At 41.0% G+C, this 17,936-nt stretch overlaps 1 protein-coding gene across 1 annotated transcript in view; it reads right to left on the bottom strand.

The window, feature by feature from the left end:
- Window positions 1–17,936, bottom strand: part of GRID1 (glutamate ionotropic receptor delta type subunit 1) — a 2,008,846-nt gene that overhangs the window by 1,021,155 nt on the left and 969,755 nt on the right. Inside the window, exon 4 of the mRNA XM_069753192.1 lies at window positions 9,845–10,050. Coding sequence (XP_069609293.1) covers window positions 9,845–10,050 — 206 coding nt within the window. The remainder of the gene's footprint in view (window positions 1–9,844; window positions 10,051–17,936) is intronic.

The raw sequence follows: 17,936 nt of genomic DNA, 5'->3' as shown, positions 1-17,936 counted from the left end.
CCATATATAGAGGAGGCATCTGACAGAGAAACCACAATGTTCAATATGTGGCCTTTTTTTAGTATTTGAAAAGAAACTTACTGTCACAAAGTAGTCTAACACAATGCCAAAAAAGTGGAATGTCTGCCTGAAAAGGAATTTTTTGTAGCCCACAGATAGACCAGGTGTCAGACGGAGATAACAGACTGTTTCATTATGTGGCCTGGAGCTTTTACATTTTTTTAAATCACAAAATACTGTATAGACCAAAGGTAGCAGACAGACAAAAAAAGTGGATTGTATGCCTGAAAAGCAAGTATTTGGAGACCACAGATAGACTGGGCATCTGACGGAGATAACAGACTGATTAAAATGTGGCCTTGATTTTTTGGGCAACCAAAATGTTGTCAATAAGTTGGCTATGACACTAAAAAAACAAATTGGAGTACTAAAATTGTAAAATATTTAGCTCAATTATATGTGATGCATGTGTCATACAAATCACAGTGATAACTATAAGAACTGTAGCTAAATATTTTTGGACCAGCTAAAGATTTTTTGGTCAGCCAAATGGTGTCCAAAAGTGTTTAAGACACTCCAAAAAATACTATAGTACCAAAAAAAGGCCAGAATTTTCTGCGCACTCACATCTGATGCCTGGGACAAAAAAAAGTTTTTAAATAATTAGATTTTCACGCTCTTGTATTGAAATGACCTGGCTGTAGTCTGCAGTGTGACAAGCAACTAAATGTTCAAAAAAGGGGGCTATGGATTGCTTTGTAATAAAATTAGCAGTTATAAGGTGCTGAAAAAAAAGCCAGGGTTACCTGCATCTACGTATATATATAATATGCAGGACCAGACAGTAATGGAGCCTTTTGATGTATGCAGTGAGATCTATATACTCACATACAGTGCCTAAATGCCTTGCACTGATGTGGATATTCACACATAGACTCCCCTGCCTATCTAGTACTGCAATCTATGTGCCTCCGAATTAGCCCTAAAAAGGATGGTTAGTTTATCAGGATTTGTAGATTGACCCTATCTCAGCAGCAGCTCTCCCTACACTAGCTGAGTCCGGAGCAGAATGTGCCAAGCAGCGCGGCGCCAGGTATCTTATAGACCTGATGACGCTGTGCGGCCAGCCAATCACTGTAATACCACAACAAAGATGGCTGTGGTATTACAGTGCATGGCAGACAATCCCTGCATGTTCATTGGTGCTCTAAAAAGCACCATAATTTAAAGGAGGAGACCTAAGTTCCTGCCGAATAATCCCATAAATGTACTGTGATACTCGGGCGAGTACCGAGTAGTGGAGAGCAAGCTCGCTCATCACTACTGTTCATGTCTTTGTCGGTGGGCAAACCTACAAAATCAGCTAGAGATCAAATACTTATTTCCCCCACTCTCTCTCACTCTATATATATAATGTATATATACAGCTTTGGCAAAAATTAAGAGACCACTGCACAGCTTTATAAAAATCAGCTTATCTGCATGTCTGACAACCATTCCATTCTAGTGTCAGTTGAATTCCAACCAGAGTACACCTCCTTCTACTTAATGTGCTTCTGATTAGGTGATCACCATAACCAAATCTTATTTAATGAAGGAAAGTATTATAAACCCTTCTACGGTGTTCACAATCCTCTTGCAATAGGACAAGCTGGATGGCAAAACAAGTGATATTAATATCCCAAAAGTAATAGGAATGAAAAAATAACTTTTAACCATGCCAAAGGAGTTGAAAAGAAAAGTCTTGAATGAGGAAAAGAAGGTCTCAATTCTGATTCTGGCTTTTCTAGCAATGGGATACTGTGAGCATCATATTGCCTCCATCCTTAAAATTTCTGAGATGGTAATCCATTACAACATGTCAAGCAGCAGACATTGGGGACAACAAAGCTACAGTCCATCACCTTAGCAGAATGTCACTACCCAACCACTGGATGACATGAAGTGACGATCAAAAAATGTCAAATGGCAGCTGAGGTGAAGTGCATGGCAAAACAGTTCATAAGAGGCTCCTAGAGGCAGGGCTCAAGTCATGTAAAGCTAGAAAAAAGCCTTTCATCAATGAGAAGCAAAGGAGAGCCAGGCTGAAGTCTGCCAAAGACCATAAGGATTGAACCATAGAGGACTGGAGTAAGGTAATCTTCTCTGATGAGACTAATTTTCAGCTTTGCCCAACACCTGGTTGTCTAATAGTGAGACGGAGATCTGAAGTGGCATACAAGCCACAGTGTCTTGCACCCACTGTGAAATTTGGTGGAGGATCAGTGATGATCTGGGGATGCTTCAACAAGGCTGCAATTGGGCAGCTTAATCTTTGCAAAGGACGTATGAATCAAGCCGCATACAAGGTTATCCTAGCAAAACAGTTGATTCCTTTTGCTCAGGCAATGTTCCCCAACTCTAAGGACTGGTTTTTCCAGCAAGACAATGCGCCATGAAACACAGCTAGGTCAATCACTGTGTGGATGAAGGACCACCATATCAAATCCCTGTCATGGGCAGCCCAATTTCCAGACCCCATTGAAAACCTCTGGAATATAATTAAGAGGAAGATGGATAGTCACAAGCCATTAAACAAAGATGAACTGCTTAAATTATTTTTATTATTTATTTATATAGCACCATTGATTCCATGGTGCGGTACGTGAGATGGGTTAGATACAAATTACAGATATCACTTACAGTAAGCAAACTAACAATTACAGACTGATACAGAGGGGCGAGGACCCTGCCCTTGCGGGCTTACATTCTACAGGATGATGGGGAAGGAGACAATAGGTTGAGGGTTGCAGTAGCTCCGGTGTTGGTAAGGCGGTAGCTTTGGTAGTGGTGAGGAGGCAGCGGGGTCAGTGCAGGCTGTAGGCTTTCCTGAAGAGGTGGGTTTTACATTTTTGTACCAGGAGTGCCATAAGGTCACCCAAAAGCAGTGTGAAAGACTGGTGGAAAGCATGCCAAGACGCATGAAAGCTGTGATTAAAAATCAATCAAAATATTGATTTCTGAACTCTTCCTGAGTTAAAACATTAGTATTGTTGTTTTGAAATGATTATGAACTTGTTTTTTTGCATTACTTGAGGTCTGCAAGCAATGCATTTTTTTGTTATTTTGACCATTTCTCATTTTCAGAAAATAAATACAAAATTTATTGCTTGGAACTTCGGAGACACGTTGTCAGTAGTTTATAGAATAAAAGAGCAATTTACATTTAACTCAAAAATATACCTATAAAGAGAAAAATCAGACACACTAAAAATGTTGCAGTGGTCTCTTTTTCATAGCCATATATATCTATAATATAACGCTGGGAGCGTCACTCTGTCCGAAGCCTTAATAGACTGCGCAGGCGCGACGCTCCTAGCGTTACATTATAGAAAAAATGCCGCCGAGAGCAGGGATCGGGAGCACAGGTATGCCGTCTACATATTTGCGCCCTGATTATGCAAATAATCCGCCGCCATAGTAAGTTTTTACTTACGCTATTCCTTTCGGGCGCCATTGTCTTGCTCCTCCTGGTGCCGGAATCGGCGCCTGCGCAGTCCGCGCTTTCCGGCGCCATTTTCTTGAAGACACACAGCAGTGTGTCTTCAAGAAAATGGCGCCAGAAAGCGCGGACTGCGCAGGCGCCTATTCCGGCACCAGGAGGAGCAAGACAATGGCGCCCAAAAGGAATAGCGTAAGTAAAAACTTGCTGTGCCATGAGGCTGTGGCACTTCATGCCACAGCAATTTGTTACTTATGCCATTCTTTTCGGGCGCCATTGTCTTGCTCCACCTGGTGCCGGAATCGGCGCCTGCGCAGTCCGCGCTTTCCGGCGCCATTTTCTTAGGAGCCGATTCCGGCACCAGGAGGAGCAAGACAATGGCGCCGGAAAACAATCAGGTAGCGTAAGTAACAAATTGCTGTGCCATGAGGCTGGGGCACTTCATACCACAGCTATTTGTAACTTACGCCACCTGATGGGGGCCATAAACCTTTATGGAGCAGCGTATGGGGCATATGGATGGGAGCAGCACATGACAGAACGGGGGCGCAGGATGGGAGCAGCACATGACAGAATAGAGCAGTACATGACAGAACGGGGGTGCAGGATGGCAGCAGCACATGACAGAACGGGGGCGCAGGATGGGAGCAGCACATGACAGAATAGGGCAGCACATGACAGAACGGGGGTGCAGGATGGAAGCAGCACATGACAGTATGGGGGCGCAGGATGGGAGCAGCACATGACAGGATGGGGCGCAGGATGGGAGCAGCACATGTCAGAATGGGGGCGCAGGATGGGAGCAGCACATGACAGGATGGGGGCGCAGGATGGGAGCAGCTCATGACAGGATGGGGACACAGGATGGAGCAGCACATGACAGGATGGGGATGCAGGATGGAGCAGCACATACCAGGATGGAGACCATATACCAATATAAATGCTCGCCACCTGGGCGTAGAACGGGTTCAATAGCTAGTATATATATGTATATATATATACACACATATATTATACACATGACAAGCACAGTATATGCAGAAGTAGGCAAAAATTCCACAGTATTGCAGAAAATATTAATTGAGGCCAGACTACAGCATGAGTGACTGATTGGAGAAGCTCTGCAGGGGGAATAAAGGGCCTTGCTTACATGAGTGTCTAACATGACCAAGTGCCGTGTGATATTTTATTGGATAAAACTCTATACAAATTTATACTATGGGACAGCGCAGATCTGAGATTTTTTTCTACTGACCGAATTAGTTTCTGGAAAAATTATCTGCAGCATGCTGCAAGTGGCCCAGTAATTCAGATCACATGCACCCACTGAAATCTGTCGATGTGTGTGAAACATCAGGATGCACTCAACTTTCATCTGAGTGCAGTCCGACATCTACGGCCTCAGAAAATGAAGAAGATGGAGAAATTACTGTCTTCTCAATGTGCTTTGATTCTTTAATCCAAGAGAATCGGATCACACTAAAATGACACTCGGATTAGCATTGGAGCTGAGTGTCAGTAGTATAATTGAACTGATTCTCTCACATGAGAGAATCATCACTTGTGTGACCCCATCCTTACACATTTTTCAGCTGGACAATTCTTTTATATACCTTAATTAGTCCTAATATTCCTGGAGACTTTGCAATATAAGTATCCTTCTCCCGAAATTCACTGACCTCAGCATCTATCATATGTATATGCCAGATACATACAACCTCCAAAGAGAATACAAAGTGAAAAGGAATGAACTTGCCGACATCACATGTAGTATAGTGTCACCTCACATGTAGGACACTAACATCACTTGTAGTATAGTGTCAACTCACATGTAGGACACCGACATCACATGTAGTATAGTGTCAACTCACATGTAGGACACTAACATCACTTGTAGTATAGTGTCATCTCACATGTAGGACACTAACATCACTTGTAGTATAGTGTCACCTCACATGTAGGACACTAACATCACTTGTAGTATAGTGTCACCTCACATGTAGGACACTAACATCACTTGTAGTATAGTGTCAACTCACATGTAGGACACCGACATCACATGTAGTATAGTGTCATCTCACATGTAGGACACTAACATCACTTGTAGTATAGTGTCATCTCACATGTAGGACACTAACATCACATGTAGTATAGTGTCATCTCACATGTAGGACACTAACATCACATGTAGTATAGTGTCACCTCACATGTAGGACACTAACATCACTTGTAGTATAGTGTCACCTCACATGTAGGACACCGACATCACATGTAGTATAGTGTCATCTCACATGTAGGACACTAACATCACTTGTAGTATAGTGTCATCTCACATGTAGGACACTAACATCACTTGTAGTATAGTGTCACCTCACATGTAGGACACTAACATCACTTGTAGTATAGTGTCACCTCACATGTAGGACACTAACATCACTTGTAGTATAGTGTCACCTCACATGTAGGACACTAACATCACTTGTAGTATAGTGTCACCTCACATGTAGGACACTAACATCACTTGTAGTATAGTGTCACCTCACATGTAGGACACTAACATCACTTGTAGTATAGTGTCAACTCACATGTAGGACACCGACATCACATGTAGTATAGTGTCACCTCACATGTAGGACACTAACATCACTTGTAGTATAGTGTCAACTCACATGTAGGACACCGACATCACATGTAGTATAGTGTCACCTCACATGTAGGACACTAACATCACTTGTAGTATAGTGTCACCTCACATGTAGGACACCGACATCACATGTAGTATAGTGTCATCTCACATGTGGGACCCGCTTCAGACTGCGGCCCAACAGTAACATACATAAAAACTTTTTGGGACAAAAAGAGGTATTTCCATTGATAAAAACAATATGCTTTATTTCAAATCCATAGAAAACAGTTTTGTAGGCTCATAGAGACATTTGTGACGCCTTTACAGTATAGCTGGCCGCTCTTAGTCATAGAGATCTCTGTGATTAAGAGCGGTCAGATATGTCTGGATGAGCTGACAGAACTGTTTTTTTATGGATCTGAAATAAAAGATATTGTTTTTCTAAGTGGACGTGCCTGCTTTTTCTCCAAAAAAGATTTCATGCATACCTCACTACCTGCTTATTATTTTATAGAGGCAGTCCTCACTAACACCAGGTCACATATGTGCCACAGAGAAACCAACAATAATGGTGACAAAGCATCTCAGACTGGAAAGGAAAGGCGCCATATATTAGGATAGGGGACAGCAAATGATGATGTATTGAGGATGAGGGAGCGTAAATAATGATGAATTGAGGGTGGAAGATGGGGACAGCAAATTCTATATTGAGGGTAAGGGGAGGTGAGAGCAAGTAATGATGAATTGAGGGTGGGAGATAGGGAAAAGAAAATGACATATTGAGGGTGGAGGGAGGAGAGAAAATAATGATGAGTTGAGGCTGGGAAGTGCAAATAATAATGAATTGGGAGTTTGGGAAAGCAAATAATAATGAATTGGGTGTGAGGGAAAGTAAGTATTGAAGGTGAGAGAGACAAAATGATGCTGTATTGGGGTTGGGAGCAAGCCAATGATTATGAATTGAGACTGGGGATAGGGAAAAGCAAATTATGCTATAATAAATGTGTAGGAGAGCAAATAGTGAATGAGGGAGGTCTGTTACTATGCAGGGTGACACTATGTCACTTTTTTCTTTATCTGATGTAGTGTAGAAGTGGGAAAAAAGTGGGGAATGTGCTCTGTAAGTGGTGCTCTAGTTACACATGTGTTATTTTCTGCAGAGACGAGTCCTGGCTGGAAGAAATGATGGGGGCCTGCACTGGATGAAGAAGAAAAGCAAAAATGAAGGACTTCAACTAGAGACATCACTGGTGAGTCAGTGTATTACATGTGCACTCACACTGTATACTACAAACCAAGCTCCTGTGTATAATGTCACTAGTGATCACTGAAATACTTGTACACTTACACTATACACTGTATACTATGTACCGACATCCTGTGTATAAAGTCACTGGCGATCAGTGGATTATCAGTACACTGACACTATAAACAGAGCTCCTGCGTATAATGTCACCGGTGATCACTGTATTACCTGTACACTGACACTATACACTGTATACAAATGTACAGAGTTTTGTGTATAATGACACTTATGGTAATATTTGTATTGTGTTTTTTATTAATGATCAGTAGTGGTAGTATTCAGTTAGTATGTGGTGGTAATATGTGGTTTGGTCAAGGTGTGTCAGTAATTATTCCTTGTATGTGGTATTATTCGGTCATGATGTGGTGGTGATACATGGTCACTCCATGGTGTGATGATATTTGTCTCTTGTATGTGATATTATTGGTCATTTTAAAAAAAAGTACATGACACATTTCCGTAAAGAAAAATAAATAAAATATACCTAAAAAAGTTGAATAGTTTAAGAAATGTTTAATAGGTTAGAGTAGAGTAGGGCCCAGCCAAAAGAGTCTACCTTGCAGTGGTGGCAACTTAAAAATTATTTTGGTTAAAAAAAAGCTGCTGGCTATGTATGTGATCTGGTGTTCAATGGGAACTGTTAATGTGTGATTGGTGAGTACGTGGTACAGAAGTGGAGTTTTTCCAAGAGTAGGCGGTGGGACTGTGGAAGATTAGAGGGGGTGGAGGCAAAGCTGGGATGGAGCCTGGGCGTAGTCTCAATGGGGCCCAAAATTTTAGCCAGTATGGGGTTCTGAAATTCCTAGGGGCAGCCCTGTATTCCATTGTTAATAATAACTTTAAGAAATACACAAAACCTTTGAATTCTTGTTCTTTTACTAATCCTGGTATTTTTTGCTAATAAGGAAATTATTGTTCAGTTTTCCTGTTGGTATATATTTCTGTTATTTTAATTAGGTATACATTTTACAATGACAATGTAAACTGAATTCTCCCTTATTTTTCCTTTTATCGACCTTCCCTATTTTCCCTCCCGCCCTCCTCTAATCCCTTTTTCCTTTCCTCTATTCCTTATTGTCCCTGTCCTTCCCATTCTTCACCATATTTACCTTATTTAAAAAATGTATAAAAATTATTTGTAAGAAATTATTTGAAAGAAACAGCAAATGTTTAATTGCTTTTTTTGAATACTACACAACTAATGTATTTTAGTTTATAATAAAAATTACAATGTCCTATTAACCGTGACCTATGGATGGGGTTTCATAGGAGTACAAACAAGGTAGCAATAGAAATTTTTCAAAGATCCCTAGCTGCCATATCATACCATTTGGCATGTCAAATTGGAGAATGAATCATGCATATTTGATAAGATATTTCAGAAAGTTTCATTTGTACTATTTATCCAATCACCACTTAAAAAGCAAAATGAATGTCTAATTTTAATTGCATTAATCATAAGGAGACCATTACTGTATGCAGTATACTGTGTGTGCTGCATGATCTTTCTATGTACTGTATGTATGGTTTTGCTAGGGATTCGCAATTTCTTAAACTATTGCCATGCACTTCTACAAATACAAAAGGCCAAGTTCAGAAGGATTTTTTTTTTTTTGCTAATTCTTCCATTAATGTATGAAGTTGTAATCAAACGATAAATAAACAGCTGATTCCTCAAACTACTGGGAGATAAATAAAAAAGGCATCAGCATACTTAAGGTTTAATTGTCATAAATGCTTAAATGAAGATTAAATGCCCAATTTTGCAAAAGTTCATTTTGCATAGTGCACTGGAAAATGTAAATGCTGCAAGTGAACATAGATCAGATTATTTCTATTTCATAAGCGCAAAGCACAAAATGTTATAATCTTCCAAACTGACCACATCTTCCTGGAAAGATAGATTGATTCAATCTCATAGTGGCACTGATGTTCTGCATTAAAGTGCCTGCTTCCTAGCTTTAGATCGTTTATCGCTTTGGACTTTGTATTTTGACTGTTTGTTTTTTGACCTTGAAAATAAATAAATTTCTTCATTGATAAAGCCTGTAGTCTTTCTGCTCCATTGCATCAATGCAGTAAGCCACTGTCACAGGATTTTGATAGAAAATGCATTAGGATATTGTCACCGGTAACATGACAGACTTCATGTACATTTGAGGTCATTTTACACTAAAATTTTCAATTTTTCTATGACTGGCGAGGATAAAGTTGTGTTTTGTTACATTTATGTTTCTTCCCTTCAGTTTCTAGCTATCATTTTCTGAAGGGAAATACTGCTGGTGATCAAATATCTGCAAGAACGTGTAAATCCACAAAACCTTGAGCAAAATAGAATGATTTCAGGATGGTGCACACATTCCAATTTTATATACAGTCTAAACATGAGCAAAGCATTACATAAATTCAGTGCATAACATTAGTTACTGACCTCATTGATGAAGTTTTGTGCCCCTCTCGGACTCAGAAGTAAAATTGCTCTACGCAAGGTGTCACGGTACCTATTCAGTTCTTCTGTTTTCATAGAGGTAAAGAGGCTGGCAAAAACTTTACTAATGTTTCTGTCCACTTTTTGCAAAGACACATCAAGCCCTAATCTTGATGCTTGGTCCAGAAATCCCTGTAGTCCCCGAATATCTACAACATAAAATCAGAATACATTTTCAAGAAATGCATCAGAATTTAAAATCTTGGATATAGAATCTTTTATTTTTATTTTTATTTGTATGGATTATTTAATCACAATCCGGTGAAAGAAAATAAACCAAAATAATGACCAAATACAAAATGTCTTTTAAACACGTTAGGGTCTAAGATTAATGCCGCCAAGAACAGAAGATGATAGTGCGGTCTGTGAACTTATCACAAGGTAGTAAACAGGATGAGACAATAGGGAGAGTGCTCACTTTCCAAGAGTATTGCAAGAGCCTCATCATATATCTATAGGGTAAGTATGAACAATTTACTGAGGTAGTTTGAAGTTCTAACGCACTGTGAAACCTTACTGTAGAGCAGTGTTCCCCAACTCCGGTCCTCAAGAGCCACCATCACCTTGCATCACCTGTGCAATACTAAGGAAATCCTGAAAACATGACCTGTTGGTGGCTCTTGAGGGACGGAGTTGGGGAACACTGCTGTAGAGTATTTTCTAGCATTATTCTGTGTTTATATTGTGCTATTTCATTCCTTCAGTCTCCAGCAGAAAACCCCAAATTTTGGCAGTTGTTAAGAAGACCCGGGAGGTCGAAGGCTTTTTCCGACTTCACCAGCATCTATATCCTCAGAATGTAGACACACTTGAATATAACTGCTAGGACCTTCAGTTTATTTAACCTGAGAACGTCACATGACCTAAAAATCTTGGCAGGTTTTCAGGCTCTTGCTGAATTGGCAAAAGACACAAGTAATACAGGAGCAATGAGCAGAAATATGAAAAGCAAGTGTGATACTTATGTGGGGATATCACACAGTGTCCATGGAGGGAAATATAGGTATCTAAGAGCGCATCATACTGTGTATGGGTGCAGTGGGGGATAATATGAATGTGGATGGCTGTGGGACATCATACTATGTGGGGGGAATTTATTGTGGTCAAATGAACTACATAGAGGGCATAATTCTTTGTTTGGGAAATGTAATGTATTAGATCTTCATACTCTGGGTGGGTCCTGTGATGACATCATAATATATGTGAGGAGGGGCTGTAGGAGAAAATACTATGTGAGGGAATGTAGAGGTGCAATACTGTGTAAGATAATGTAACACAGAAAATGTACAGTGGGGGAACATCATACTGTATTTGGAGGGTTGAGTAGGCATAATAATCTTCTAAGTGTAAGCCTGTTTGGACATCATACTGCGTGTGTAAGAATGCACTGCACATAGATAATACTGTGGTGGGGGGACTGTGCGGCATCATACTGTGTAGGGGGATGGTGGGTGAATCATACTTTTTCAAGAGAATGTACTGTAAAAGAATCATACGGTGTGGGGCACCAAACTGTATTGGGTGATTGCATTGTTTTGGGGCATCATACTGTGTGTGAGGGGTATGAGGACATAATACCACATGTGGGGGAATTATAGTGAGAGTGGGGAATGTGAGGGCATCAAACTGTGTGTTGGGAAAGTACTGTAGGGACATCACACTGTAAGGGAGCTGGAGGAGCAACATATTGTGTGAGGGAGATGTACTTTGAAGGCATCACATTATGTTCAAGAGAATGTAGTGTGTGTTGGATATAATTTTGTGAAGGGGGGCTGTAGAGAAATCAACACTATAGTCTTGCAGTGCTAGGGTCCTGGATTTAAATCCCACAAATTATATCATCTGCAAGTATTTTCCTTTCATCTTTGTGTGAGTGTGGGAGGCCAGGAAGGTCATACCAAATAGTGTGGGAATACAAATGGGCTTCATTAAGAAGAATATTTCTTTGTGTATGTGATGATCACCCTTTCCATTCAAACCAGCATCAATTCTTCTAGGTATTCTTGCCCACAATTTTCAAAGGAACTCAACTTGGAGAACTAACCAAAGATCTCTGGGTGTAGGCTGATGCAGATTCTTTTGACTTTTCTGATCAGAACTCTATGGAGGCCATATCACCACTGCCAATACACCGTGTTCTTCTTTATGCTAAAGATAGTTCTTTATGACATTGGCTGTATATTAATAGTTTATTTTTATCAATTAACACAATTTAAAGTGGATGAGCATAAGAGAAATCAATGGTTTTTGTGATCACCTGTTGTCTTCAAAACAGCATTTATTTGGGAAACCATTTTTCAAAATCTATTTTTTATCAGGTGGGATAGAGCCTGAAAAGACACTCTTGGCCTAAGTCTTAGGCTGCCATCACACTAGCAGTATTTGGTCAGTATTTTACATCAGTATTTGTAGCCAAAACCAGGAGTGGGTGATAAATACAGAAGTGGTCCATATGTTTCTATTATACTTTTCCTCTAATTGTTCCACTCCTGGTTTTGGCTTACAAATACTGATGTAAAATGCTGACCAAATACTGCTAGTGTGATGGCAGACTTATAGCAATGTTTAACATATATGCAGGGATCTTTCCATTGTACAAGTAAACACAGGCATCATAGACTGTAACATGAACAGACGCCTTAATCATACAAGTTTTTTTGGAGATGGAGCACATCCTGTACTTGAATCCAATTGTAATTGTAGTGTAGTTTATTTTTAAGGGTAAAAAAAATATAAAAAAATTAAGTATATACAAAAGAGGTGAAGGTCAGATCTTTATTATGATTTACACTTACCTCAATAATATAATATGGCACAGATAAATTATAGGTGAAGACAAATCACACATGAATTATAGGTGAATACAAATCCAAAGCAAAACCTTAAATGTCAATCTAACCTTGAAAAACTGACAGTTCATTAAATGCCAACATTTAAATTAGATTTAAATCTTTGAAAATGACTGAAACTTGGACAATCGTACATCAAGTTTAATATAAAGGAATCCTTAATGCTTCCTAAGACAACCATCTCAATAAGGACAGAAAATAATTATACAAGCCTGATTACAATGGCTAATTGTGTAACAAATATGCAGCGTTTCAGGTTGTCTATAATTACACTGTTTGCTAAGATAGCATATGACAATGGTATTTGTACTTAGTAAGTTCTTGTTTAGAAACAGAATTTCATGCATCAGCCCACAACTCGCTTACACACATCTGTGGAGAAGACTGTCAGAATATGGGCTGGGAGCCTAAGAACGTTGGGACATTTATTTGACTGGCCTGTCCTATGAATTATTAGAAGGTGAAATGATTATAGTTTTGTTGACTTAAGTTATTTTACCTATTTGCTAAATGTCCAGAAAATATGTAACAAGCTTTTAGCTGTGTCTCCGAAAAAAATATGCACAACTCATGCCCTCTATTCATATTGATTCAACATACTTTGCCATGCCAGAATCTAGTTGTAACAATTTTGCAAAAGTTTACTAAAGGTAATGACAAAGGCTTCAAACTATTCTAGCATACCAAGACTCTAATGCCTCATACACATGGTTTTATTACAACAAAGCTGAACTTAAGCAAGTACAGAGAAGAGTGACCAAGGTTATTCAAGAAATGGGTTAACCTGCGTACCAAGATCTATCTACTATATAATTGTCTAAGGGTCACTTCCGTCTTTCTGTCTGTCCTTCTGTCTGTCACGGATATTCATTGGTCGCGGCCTCTGTCTGTCATGGAATCCAAGTCGCTGATTGGTCTCGCCACCTGCCTGTCATGGCTGCCGTGACCAATCAGTGATGGTCACAGTCCGATTAGTCCCTCCCTACTCCCCTGCAGTCAGCGCCCGCTCCATACTCCCCACAGTCACCGCTCACACAGGGTTAATGCCAGCGGTAACGGAACGCATTATGCTGCGGGTAACTCACTCCGTTACTGCCACTATTAACCCTGTGTGACCAAGTTTTTACTATTGATGCTGCCTATGCAGCATCAATAGTAAAAAGATCTAATGTTGAAAATAATAAAAAAATAAAAAATCATCATATACTCACCCTCCGGTACCTTTCCCGCTCCTCACTCCTCCCGTGCTAAAGATGGTATGCGACAAGGATCTTCCATGATGTCACGGTCATGTGACCGTGACGTCATCACAGGTCCTGCGTGCCTGCTATACTATGCCGTACCATGTTTTGATCTCTTCCTTATGTTTATAGTTCTTTCACTAGACACTGCTCCTAATAGCCAGTTTCCTACTCCACACTGATGAGGGGCAAATACCCCGAAACAGCTGTCTGTGGATGGATAGCATGTTTTGGCCTAGGTGGTTTTCCTTTTTGGATGCTGCCCTTCCTGTGGTTGTTCCTTCCTGGTGAATGACCTGGCTATTTATTGCTTGCATTGAGAAACATGTGATGGCGTCTCCGCAGCTTTTCTACATGCATTTGCATATTTCCTATAAGAGATGGGAGCCGTGCTCTGGATCACTTCGTTGAGAAACACGTGATGGTGTCTCCGCGGTGTAGGATGTTTTGATCTCCCCGAGGTCATTCATCCTTATGTTTATAGTCCTTTCACTAGGCACTGCTCCTAAAAGCCAGTTTCCTACTCCACACTGATGAGGGGCAAATACCCTGAAACAGCTGTCTGTGGATGGATACAATGTTTTGGCATAGGTGGTTTTCCTTTTTGGATGCTGCCCTTCCCGTGGTTGTTCCTTCCTGGTGAAAGACCTGGCTATTTATTGCTTGTGTTGAGAAACACGTGATGGTGTCTCCGTGGCGTTTCTACATGCATTTGCATATTTCCCATTAGGGATGGGAGCAGTGTTCTGGATCACTACATTGAGAAGCACGTGATGGTGTCTCCGCGGTGTAGGATGTTTTGATCTCCCAAAGGTCATTCATCCTTATGTTTGCATATTTTCCATAAGGGATGGGAGCAGTGTTCTGGATCACTACATTGAGAAGCATGTGATGGTGTCTCCACGGTGTAGGATGTTTTTATCTCCCCAAGGTCATTCATCCTTATGTTTATAGTCCTTTCACTAGGCACTGCTCCTAATAGCCAGTTTCCTACTCCACACTGATGAGGGGCAAATACCCTGAAACAGCTGTCTGTGGATGGATACCATGTTTTGGCATAGGTGGTTTTCCTTTTTGGATCCTGCCCTTCCCGTGGTTGTTCCTTCCCAGTGAAAGACCTGGCTATTTATTGCTTGCGTTGAGAAACACGTGATGGTGTCTCCGCGGCTTTTCTACATGCATTTACATATTTCCTATAAGGGATGGGAGCAGTGTTCTGCATCACTGCGTTGAGAAACACGTGATGGTGTCTCCGCGGTGTAGGATCTTTTGATCTCCCCGAGGTCATTCATCCTTATGTATATAGTCCTTTCAATAGGCACTGCTCCTAATAGCCAGTTTCCTACTCCACACTGATGAGGGGCAAATACCCCGAAACAGCTGTCTGTGGATGGATACCATGTTTTGGCATAGGTGGTTTTCCTTTTTGGATGCGGCCCTTCCCATGGTTGTTCCTTCCCGGTGAAAGACCTGGCTATTTATTGCTTGCGTTGAGAAACACGTGATGGTGTCTCCGCGGCTTTTCTACATGCATTTGCAAATTTCCCATAAGAGATGGGAGCAGTGTTCTGGATCACTGTGTTGAGAAACACGTGATGGTGTCTCCACGGTGTAGGATGTTTTGATTTCCCCGAGGTCATTCATCCTTATGTTTATAGTACATACAGATCCACAAATGCACACTCACACTTCCCCGCACACACCAGCATGCAGACTTCGCACACACAGATACAAACAGACATGCACATATTCTTCACACATATTCTCCGCCCACACACATAGTCTCCAACTACACTCAGTCCACATACTCTTCATCTTCCTGATCTGCAGCGTTTCTCGCATGCAACTCGGCAGTAAAACTCGAGGATCTTTTTAAACCTGCAGTTTTGCTGTAAATTTGCCTGACTCAATGGTAATCAATGGGTGCAGAAAAGCTGCAGATCCGCAGAAAGAATTGACATGCTGCGGAAAATAAAACGCTGCCAACCCACGCATATTTTTCTGTAGCATGTGCACAATAATTCTCAATTTCCCATTGACTAACATTGGTGGTCCACTACAGAGCAAATTTGATGCAATTCCATGCATACAAAAACGCTGCGGAAATGCATCAAAATCCGCAACATGTGCACATAACCTTAGAGACTCCATCTTTATTATAAACAAATCCTCCGTCTGACGTAGTCCACATTGATAGCAATGTCAGCTCTGCTATGTCGCTCTGTATAGACAAGAGTCTATGCAGAGCAAGCAGCAGGCTGATACTGACCGTGACAGTCAGAGTTCACCCGAGTTCATGGCTCGGGCCATGAACTGGGATGCACCCTGACATCACCGCATGAACACTGCCGATGCTGGCCAAAAATTGCCGAATGCCGAGCAGTGGAGGGAATAACTCGGAAGTTAATGAGTGGCCCCAGAAGCAGATGTGGCAAGGAGACAGCGAGACGGGAGGACTCGTCGCTGGACCGGTAAGTATAATTATAATGTTTATTATTAATTTTATGCTTTGCTTTAAGCCACCCTGCCTCATCCCATATCTGTAAAGTCCAAGCTCGGGGTTTGGAGACAAGTTCGTATCACCTCCGGCCCTGATATCGAACTTTACAAAAAAACTCGGGTGAACCCGCCGATCCCGATCTTTGGGGGCCCCCCATCACTACTGATAGGCTGCAATGTTGTCTGTTTTCTCTGGTTACTAATCTCAGTAGTATTGTTCTTTTTCCTTGCATGCTCAAACCGATTCTTCTGGCTGTCTGAGCAAGAACAGTGGGCAAATTTCTAGCAGTTAAATAATAGTTATGAGCAAATATACTCATTAGAGAAAAAAACAAAAAACTAACGCAAGACCTAAAACAATATATTTTAATATAATAATTAAAAAGAGAAAATGACAAAAATATCAAAAAGACCAATAGGAGGGATCATACGGGAAAAAAGGGTACTCTGGTATCAAAAATGCCAGAAAAAAAAATATATGAATGCAAATATATAGGAAAGGGCTAGGGAAGATAGATGTGCCTATCCCTACTAGATTCCCTTCCTGACAGCGGAGGTTGGCATCCTGGGATACGATATGGCGCCCCCGCTCAACGTAGACTGTCCCTAAAGTCCCTAAAAAGGAATCCCTCAAAAAACAAAAGCCACCACCAACAATAACACCACCAAAACAAAACAAGAAAAAAAGTGTTAAGTTAAAAATGCTGCTTTTGTCACAGCCCTACCCTCGTACCTTAGGGATACTACTGATCTATTGAATAAGATCGAGGGTATACGAATTGATGCTGATACCATTCTTGCATCCATAGATGTTGAATCCCTATACAGTAGTATCCCCCATAATAAGGGCATTCAAGCTGTTGAATATTTTTTGAAAACCAGAGGTACCCATCTGAGGGCCCACAACAGGCTGATTGTTGACTTGTTACAATTTACTCTCGAACATAATTATTTTTTGTTCGGCGGTAAGTTCTACCACCAGCTCAGGGGCACAGCTATGGGGAGCCCTTGTGCCCCCACTTATGCTAATCTGCTCCTGGGCTGGTGGGAGGACACCGTCGTTTTCCAGGACGAGGATGTCACATGGTGCCCCAGGATTGTTTTCTGGGGGCGCTATATCGATGACATCCTCGTCCTGTGGTCGGGGGATGGCCCCTCTTTCGAGAACTTTGTTTCACATCTAAATGTCAACAATTTTGGCCTGAAGTTTACCTGTGAGGTGGGGGGGCGATAGGCTCTCGTTCCTAGATTTGTTTATTTCCAGATGTCCAGATGGACATTTAGGCACCTCGATTTTTCGTAAATCTACAGCATCAAACAGCCTGTTACGCTGGGAGAGCTATCACCCCCTTAGCCTTAGAAAAGGGATCCCTAAGGGACAATTTTTGAGATTGAAAAGAAATTGTTCATCTCTGGGAGACTTCGAATCAAAGGCCAATAATCTGA

This window comes from Ranitomeya imitator, chromosome 2 (assembly GCF_032444005.1).
Source record: "Ranitomeya imitator isolate aRanImi1 chromosome 2, aRanImi1.pri, whole genome shotgun sequence".
Lineage (NCBI taxonomy): Eukaryota > Metazoa > Chordata > Amphibia > Anura > Dendrobatidae > Ranitomeya > Ranitomeya imitator.
The sequence above is the reverse complement of the archived record's forward strand: the minus strand, read 5'-3'. Positions and strand labels throughout refer to the sequence as shown.